General features: G+C 37.6%; 1 protein-coding gene across 1 annotated transcript; it reads left to right on the top strand.

Annotated features, from left to right (window-relative positions):
• The first annotated feature begins 126 nt into the window (after nucleotides 1–126).
• lgals2b (lectin, galactoside-binding, soluble, 2b) lies at nucleotides 127–8,563 on the top strand. The gene is made up of 4 exons (XM_041785048.1): nucleotides 127–208; nucleotides 5,279–5,352; nucleotides 5,529–5,700; nucleotides 8,228–8,563. Exons 1-4 carry the CDS (start codon nucleotides 206–208, stop codon nucleotides 8,372–8,374), a joined length of 396 nt encoding a protein of 131 aa, XP_041640982.1. The 5' UTR covers nucleotides 127–205; the 3' UTR covers nucleotides 8,375–8,563.
• The last annotated feature ends 806 nt before the right edge of the window (nucleotides 8,564–9,369 follow it).

The raw sequence follows: 9,369 nt of genomic DNA, 5'->3' as shown, positions 1-9,369 counted from the left end.
CTAAAACCATAGCAAAAATTCTCTGTAACATCAGTGACCAAGTAGTGTCACAATGGAGCAAATATTATCATTCTGGATTAACCATTTTTACAACCCTTTAACCAGTTACTTACTTCCTGGGTCCAGCGTCAGCAGCGGTACATAAGCCTCTCACCTGCCAGCAGAGCTCCGTCACTCGAGGATCACCCCACTGAAGACAGCCAAGATGGTAAGTGGAGGGATTAATTCATGAGCAGTTCATGATCATAACGGCAGAGATAAATGTTCAGTCGCTAATATGTCTGTTCGGCAGGTCTGATTAAGTCTTTGTTTTGAACAGTCAAAACTCTGCTCCTCTCATAGACATGCATATTCATTATGTTTTCATTCTCAAGTTTTAAAGCTCAGAGCAGTTTAATTTTCATCAACATTTACCATATTTTTAAATCATGTGTGCATATTTTAAAAAATGAACAGAACCAATTACAGCCAAGTACGCCTTCTGATTTCTTGTGAGCAACTTGAAATATGCCAGTTATCAAGGATTTTGACTGAAAATTTTCTGTTTTCATGCTTTTATAGCAATCTCTGTCATATTTTATTCTTATCTTTATAATTCATTGGTTATTGAAATTGACTTGGGGCCACGTTGAGTGAGGTGGAGGGCCAGGGATCCTCCCTATCTCCCTTCCTCTTCCTTTTATTCACTCAGTGATACTCAACATGTGGCTCTTTTGTGAGGTTTTGTGGCTTTTTTTGTGTATAAATTTGAAACATTATTCCCATTTCTGCCACTACTATATGACTCTTTTTTTCCTGCTTTTTGCAATTATTTTTGCTGCATTTTTTTTTTTTTTGCCTTTTTTGCCAATTTTCGTCCATTTAAGCTGCCTTTTGAAATTAAATGCCACCGATTTCCCATTTTGCAAGCCTTTGATGTTTTTTTGCCCATTTTAGTCACTTTTCACTCATTTTTCTGACATGGTTTTGACACTTTTGGACCATTTTTTGCAACCTGACACTCATTTTTTTTTTTTTTTTTTGCCACACCCATTTTTGCCACTTTCCCCCTGGTGTTTGCCCCCTTTTTTTTTTTTTTACCACTTCTTGCCCATTTGTGCTGCATTTTGCAATTAAATGCCACTTCTTGCCCATTTTCCTACCTTTTTCCTACCCTAACTTATTGTTTGGTCACTTCCCACCCATTTTTGCTACTTTCTGCCACTTTTCTCCCAGTGTTTGACGCTTTTTGACCATGTTTACCACCGTTAACTTATTTTAATTGCCACTTTTCACCACTTAGATTGTGACTCTTGCAAATTTATTTTTCAACAATTTGGCTCTTTGGTTGAGCAGGGTTGAGTAACACTGTATTCACTCTTGGCTCCTTATCTACATTCAAAGTACACATTTTTATCACTTAAGTAACTTTGGATGTAAACCTCATATTTTTTGCCCACCTGTAACCACATGAGGGCCCCTCGAGGTACGAGGCATGAAACGTATTGTCATCTAATTTTGGCCGAGACTAGGACTAAAATGTTTGTTGCCGAACTTTGAGGAAGAAGAAGAAACTAAGACAAGCTAAGAAATAAATAAATAAATAAATAAACTTTGACAAAGAAAGCTTAGTTATCACCAAGAGGACTAAAAGAAGCATAAAATGTATATAATTGATAAAAACACAAGCAGATATTACATAGACAGCATTGGAAGCATTATGGCATTTTCTTCAGTATTTAACAGTCATTTAAGCACTGATTTTGCCTTAATATGCAAGTTTATGTTAATTTAACTCTATAAATTACACTGTTAGAAAGTCAAGAAACCACTGCATTAGCATTAACATCTTCATTAACAGTCTTCGGTGTTAACAGTCTTAATGGCTATTGTATTTGATTATGTTTTAGAATCTGGAGTGTTGAATTCTCAGTGTTAAACATTTCAGAGTTGATTTATCTCCCAGAGTGTAATTCTAGCCCTATTCTGAGTTAAATGGCCTTTAGTGGTTGGAGTTACTCAATCCATCAGTGTTAGTCCAACTCTGTCAGTCAATTGTTTTAGGCTCATCTCAGATCTGGGGGGGTTGAATTTTCCCATCATGCCCTTGGGTAGTATTTAAACCTGTTTTAGATGTGTTTAGATGTCTGTACAGTGATCACTGCTGGAAGTTCTCTGGTGGATTATTGTTGTTTTTGACGTTAGAAACCCCTGCACCCTGGGTGAAGTTATCCAGTAAGTTAGCCACATGCTGCCTGTGGCAGGGGATGGAGATGGTGCCGATATTCATTTGACCTTTGGCTTTATCATTGCTACTGAACATCTGACTTTGACACTGGTGTTCAGTGCAATGTTGCAATCACTGTGAAGTATGAAAAGTGCATTGTGTCAGTAATCAAAATAGTAAATACTTTAAAGTTACTCTTGAAGCAAAAGAAAATAACGTAAAAGAATATTAAAAGTGCACTTTAATGTCTATAAAACAATACTGTGTTAAAAATGAACACAATGAGAGAGTTAAAATGTTAACACTTTTTAAAGTATTCATGGTCAATCTGTGATCATCCTTGTGAAGTTTGGTGATGATTGGCATAAGCATTACAAAGTTATAAGGCATTACTGGAGTATTTTCACAACAAAAACAGTACAAAAATTAGTTTAAGTTTGGGCTCCAGACACGGCCCCGACCTGTGGCAAAACCTCACCGTTCGTACTACTTTAGATCACCAGACTGTCTATGAGCAAGAAAAATCTGGAGTCAATCGGAAAACAACCCCAAAGAGTAGTTCGTTAAAATATGAAACTTGTGTAAATTTCACTCAGAACGCATGAGAATCATATAAAATGAAGCTCAGTGTTAGTTTGTGCAGGACACGGTAGTCATACACCCAACAGATTCCAATTATCACCCCCAGCTCTCACAGCCAATCACAGCTCTTTCTCTCAACACAGCGGTCCATTTAAATATGACATACTTCTCACTAATCCCTGCTGGCATTAACACTGATGCACCACACTGCTGCTGCTAGCAAAGCTTCACCTCCTCCACCCCAGCCTCCTCCTTTATAGCATAGAGCAGGGGTCATCAAGTACATCTGCACAAGGGCCAAATTTAGTCTGGGCAGAAACTCTGGGGCCGAACTTTTAAATAAACAAAAATTAGATCAATATTTTGGTTTGAATAACCTATTATTAAACAGCAGCCCACACGAAGACAGGCCTGCCCACATAGCACCAGTATTTACTCATTTTTGACACTTTTAACCCTTTTTGATATTTTATGACTCTTTAACTCATTTTTGACATTCTTGAACACCTTTTGAACCACTTTTCCTGCATGTTTTATCCCCTTTGTGTCAATTTGATCAATTTTTGCCACTTTAATTCTATTTTTGCCACATTTTTTTTAACCTTTTTTTTTTTTGCAACTTTCTTGCTAATTGTTACCCCGTGAGCTTCTCTTTAACACCTTTTCTGCTTTTCCAGGTTATTTTTGCTATATTTCTGTCCTTTTTTGATAGTTTACCCAATATTTTGCCATTCTTTAACCAATTTAAACCACTTTTCTTGGATGTTTTATCCACTTTGTGCTACTCTTTTATCCATTTTTGCCACTTCTTATCCCATTTTTAATACTTTTTCCCCCTTTTACCATTTTTTGCAACATTTCAATCTCTTTTCAGAACTTTTTTCACCACTTTATCTGTCCATTTTTGCAACATTTCTGCCAACTTTAACCCTATTTTAATTTTTCTTTTTTTTACTAATAATAGCTGGCAAGTAAGTTTCTATAAAGAACGATCAAATGCTACTCTTAAACCTTTCAATATTAATCATTTTTTAGGCAGATTTAACAAGGCAACAAGATCTTCTTTTCCTTAATGATCTTCTGGGGACCGGACAGAAAGCTTTGGGGGGCCTGATATGGCCCCCAGGCCGCCAGTCGATGATCAGTGGCATAGAGCTTGTTCTCATATTGAGATTCATGCTACTATAAATTGATTGCTTTTGAACTTATTTTATTGTATTCCTTGGCTAACCCAGGGAGCATGTTCGAGCTGAGCCTTCTCCACCTAGTAAAACTGTACATCCATTTTGCATTGATGGGATATATGAAGAGAGTGTTCCTGATTGAAAGTGTTAAATTTAACACTATAGGAGCTGAATTAAAAGTGACTGTGGCTGTGTACTACTACTTAAAAACTACATCTACAACAGAGCAAAAGTAGCAAACTTGTGCATATTTTAACCAAGAAGGGCTTGGTTCCATCTCTTATAATCAACAAGTACAACCCGCTTCTTTGACCCGTTCATGTATATAGCATGTTTTAATGCTTAGATGATGAAAAATACCACCATATAAGACTCATCTGTACAGTAAATGATGAACCAGTGCTGACCTAAAATGGCGTATAGAGGCTATGTCACGGGTGCTATATATGAGTCCAGGTACCTAAGGGTGTGGTACGAGTACATACAGTAGGCTGGAAGGTCATGTGTCATGTGCTTCCCAGCATACAGATAGAAAGAGCAACTGTGAATTAATTTATAGCTTTATTGATTAGATGAAGGGGTTTACTGACAGTGAGAAAACTCTGGTTTCTTATGACAAGTTAAAAAATCTTTGGGAGGTGTTTCATTGCCACCTTTTACTTATTCAACTACTATACATAGGTGCACTCCCACACATTCTAGAGAGATCTGTATGCGGATGTAATGGGTGCTTTTAATGGCTTTATTATCTCTGTGTAACGACCACATGCGTCTTCCTGTCTCTGTACTTTTATGGTCAAAGGGGCACAGTTCCAGCTTGGTTGATCATCAACAGCTGAGATAAGAACACCTGGGATAATTGATTTTCACACCAGAGAACAATGTAAGAATAGTTCTGTTTTTCTCTGGAATCAATCAAAAATAGAAGCCCAAATATTATTTAAAAAAAAGAAGAAGATTAAGAGCTTAAGGGGAATTTTCTTCTGGCTGAAATTAATGTTGAACCAAAATAGACTGGTTTTAAAAAGGAGGATGGAGTTAGGGAAGAGAACAGTTAAGCCCTCTCTGGTAAAATATTTCCTCAGTGCCCAGATTTGGGTGTTTTTCATCCATTTTTTTGTTGTTTTACAATAAATAATGGACAAACCTGCTCTGTATTTTTAGGTAGGTGGTGTAAACTGACTTGTTGAGTGGAGTTACGTGCCCCTAAATATTGATATGAATTCTCTTTGTCTATTTTGTTTGGACGCTGGCATCCACTTCTCTAATCAGTCGGCATGTTTCTCTTCATTGTTTCTTTTTGCAGAGAGTCACTGACATGACATTCAAGGAGGGGCAGGAGTTCAAAATCCGCATCAAGCCTTCAGAAGAATGCAACTCGTAAGTTCTCCTCTTCAGAGAGATGGACCTGAAAGCAGATCAGTTGAAGACATCCAGTTCAGCATTCAAGCATCGACTGGCTTGTATCTGAAGAGGAAGTTGATAAAATGCATTGAGAGACTAGTTAATGTTTTACCTACCACTTCTTCTTTTTGTTGCTCCCGTCTCCATCTTAGCTTTTCCATCAACATCGGTCATGATCCCGAGAACATCGCCATGCACTTCAACCCTCGTTTTGATGCAGGTGGTGACACCAACACCATCGTCTTCAACTCCATGTCTGGAGGAAGCTGGGGTGACGAGTGCCGGGAGGACAACTTCCCATTTGTGCGTGGAGAGGAATGCAAGGTGGGACGACTGTTAGTTTGTCTGCACTTTCTTCAGCTTTGATTTACTTTAACACCAAACAACACAACCATACTGTCTTTAGTGGCATGAATCTTTAAAGGTGGTAAATCTTGGAAAGAAATTTTGACAGTGCCACAAGTAAGCCAAATCTAAAGACGGCCAAAGTCCCCAAAGGTCTGTGCCTCCCTAAACACTATGGATACAAGGGTGGCACTGGGAAATGTGGTTTTGAAACGCAAACTATGCTGTCATCGTGGTATTTAACAACTTTTATGCACAATTAACGTCCTGAGACCTGAACTGTGTACAATGCATTTTTAGTTAGTCCCAAATACTTGGGTTCAGTAGGACCTGATAAGTTTAAAAGCTCAGCGTTGTCTTTTAACAGGAATAAATTTTGACCAAAAATTATGTCTTTCTCTAAAATTCAACAAAAGTACCAAAAATTTCTGTGAAATATTTCTTAATATAAATTTTTTAAAGTTTCCCATAAAGAGTATGCCAAATTTATTCAAAAATTCTTCTAATGTTTCGGTGAAACTTCATCAAAAAGTCTAAACATCCTGATAAAAATTTCCTTAAAAAAAATCCATTTAAATTCCTGGAAAAAAAAAATCCAAAAATCTTAAAGCAATTCACCCTAAAATTTCAAAGCAAACCCCCCAGAAAAACATACAGATATACTCTCCTGTAGATTCCATGTAAATGACAAAAAACAAAAAAACCCCAAAACCTCAGAACAAAATCCCTGAAATATCCCCCAGAATCTTAAAATTTCAAAGGATAACCCCTCCATTCCCAATCAAATTCCTAAAACTAACAAATATATTTCCCAAGTTTCCTTGAAAATACCTTAGCATTTCAAAGTAAACTGCCCCCTAAAAATTATGAAGAATTTCCAAAAAAATTACAAATACATTTCCCAAATTTACATGAAAATGACTATTTTTTTTTTCCAAAAGATCCCTAAACATAAAAAAAAAAAATCAAAGAAAATACCCAAAAATTTTACAGCAAAAAAATCAAATGAAACTCTCCAAAATATACACGCATATTCCAAGGTTTTCTCAAAATACTTGGAAGTATCCAAGATTTGTTCCCCAAAATATCCATGAAAATTCCTCAAATTTTCATAGCAAATTCTTACAGTTATTCTTGGTCCACTTCAAATGAACTCCGGTCTGTTTTTCGCGGATAATCCGGTCCATATGGAGTGGTGTGAAAGCTCACATGAACTCTGCTGCAGACCAAACAAGAGGACTCTGGTCCACTTAAAAACGTGGTTTCGGTCTGCTTCCAAATGAACCCCTGTGCGGTTTGTTTGAGGTGTGAAAGCAAAGTGGACCAACTTGTGAACCAAAGGCAGGAAGTGGCATAAAGCGTGATGATATACAGATGTATACTAGTATGTGATTTGATACAGTCAAATAGATGCCGGTACCTCGCTTGGCTTCTGTGTAGCCATGGCAACACATTGCAGTCGGCCCTGATTTATTTGTCTCATGTAAAAATGACATGTGGGACAGCTCACCACCTCACTGGCTGCTCCTAATGCCCTAGTGCAAGAGCAGAAACCCCAAGACAGCATTAATTTGGTATTTTTTGACTGTTTATGTGGAAGAAAAGACTGGTGGAAGGAGATGGATTTCCAGTTTCGTCTTCTTCTATGCATTCTTTTCTTCTTTGTCGCCTTTTGTTTGTGACAACAGCGCCTCTAGTGGGCAGAGGTTGTAGGTGTTCAGACGGTTTGGTCTGTTTGACCAAGAGCAGTGTTAATGAGAACTAAACCAAAGGAAAGTGCAACAATTTTGCAATTTCCGTTCCAAAACGGACCAAGTCCCCCGGACTATCAGGTGTAAATCAGGTGCCAAAAAACCTTGACTTTAAGTCAGAGTTGAGATTAGGTCAAAGTTTAAAGAAAATAACTCAAAACTTTCCTGAAATATTGCAATCATAACAATAGCCTGGATGGGCAGACAGACAGACGGATGTTGACTGCCCTAGAGAAGGACAACATGAAACCATAATACTAGCATGGAGGCACACTGTCAAAATCTGCTGCTGTGGAAAGTGAAAATGACTCGAGGGTCCTGAAATAGGATATTTTGTCTAAATTAGATAGATCTCATTCCAAGAAACTCATAAAATTTGCTTGTAAAGAGATATTTTTGATTAGAAATTAGACAAAAGCACATGTTCATGATTTAATTTTGCAGTAAAAACCCTCAGTTGTCTGTTTAATAAAAGCAGGGAACATTACTTTAGGTGTAGTAATGTGTTGTAATTTTCATTAAGGAGGTGATTTGTGTCCTTTCTTTCTTTGCTCTGAGACAATAAGGATGACAGCCAAAGCTTCATGGTCATGATGTGATTTATAGGCCAATAAAACTTAACAGCCTGTTCCTGACACAGTCTAACCTACCTGTATAATTCTTAACTTCTCTTATCTTTACGCTTCATAAAATGAACTGAAACTTCACTAACTCTGAGTTAACTCAGCGTTTCTTCTTCCTCTTGTGGGTTTCAGTTTTACATCAACATGAACATGGAAAACTTTTTCATCAAGCTCCCTGACGGTACCATGCTCAGCTTCCCCAACCGCCTTGGTGATGTCAAGTACAAGTACTTCAACGTTGGCGGCGACGCCAGGATCATTGGCATCAAGATCAAGTAGAGGCTGAATCCCTCCTGTTTGTTCCTGCAAGTCTGTTTTACAAAAGTGAGCCCTGAAGATAACACCAGAGATCAAGCGCTGATGTTGTAATTTGAGGAAAATGCCTGAAGAGGGAGCCAGAGCACATTTTTTTCCTGTGTGTCTGCATTCTATCTCATCGCTCCCTGGGTTTATCAATAAATGAATGAAAAAGTGTCTTTTTGTCTCTGTCTCATTGTCTCTCTCTTTATCCCGATGCTCTGAAACCAATCAGACACATGACAGAAAATAACTGATGATTAAATAGATTTTTGCAACAGTAATAATTCTGCAAGTTGGTTAATTTGTATTTAGATTGAAGATTTTATTTCATTAAAAATAAATTGCATGGAGATTTTTGTTTTGTTAACACCTTTTTGCTGTTATTAGTTCTTCACAGAGTATGGGGATAATCTTTAATTCAGAACACTCAGTCAAAGGTACATCTACCTCACGGTGGTATAATATAAATCTTATATAATAAATATAATTTCAGTCAGGCACACCCTCGTCATACAATTCACAATTTTATTGCAAAATGGATCTACAGTTTTACATGGAAGGCTCTGCACAAAAGATGCTCCCTGATTAGTCAAGCAGCATGCCTTGACTTTCCAGGGGCTAGAAACCCCCATATGGATAGATAGATTAATGATAATGCATACTGAATACAATAAAATTAGTTCAAAAGCCATTAATCTATAGTAGCATGAATCTGAATATGAGGGTGCAACAAGCTTTATGCTTAAAGGAAGAGGCTGGAGTGGAGGAGGTTAACCTTTACCAGCAGCATGTGCATCGGCATTAATGCAAGCAGAGAGTAGTGAGAAGTTTGTATTTGAATGTTGAGAGAAAGAGCTGTGATTGGCTGTTGGGGGGGGGGAGAGATAATTGGGATCAGCTGACTGTCAGCTGATCATGGCAGGGCGTATGACTACCATGTCCTGCATGAACGAACACTGAGCTTCATATACAAT

Source organism: Cheilinus undulatus, linkage group 4 (assembly GCF_018320785.1).
Source record: "Cheilinus undulatus linkage group 4, ASM1832078v1, whole genome shotgun sequence".
Taxonomy (NCBI): Eukaryota; Metazoa; Chordata; class Actinopteri; order Labriformes; family Labridae; genus Cheilinus; species Cheilinus undulatus.
The sequence above is the reverse complement of the archived record's forward strand: the minus strand, read 5'-3'. Positions and strand labels throughout refer to the sequence as shown.

Bases quoted from the DNA above. Each gene is read 5' to 3' on its own strand.
- lgals2b (XM_041785048.1), top strand. The intron at 5,353-5,528 runs GTAAGTTCTCCT...TCTCCATCTTAG, and splicing joins CCTTCAGAAGAATGCAACTC to CTTTTCCATCAACATCGGTC. The intron at 5,701-8,227 runs GTGGGACGACTG...TGTGGGTTTCAG, and splicing joins TGCGTGGAGAGGAATGCAAG to TTTTACATCAACATGAACAT.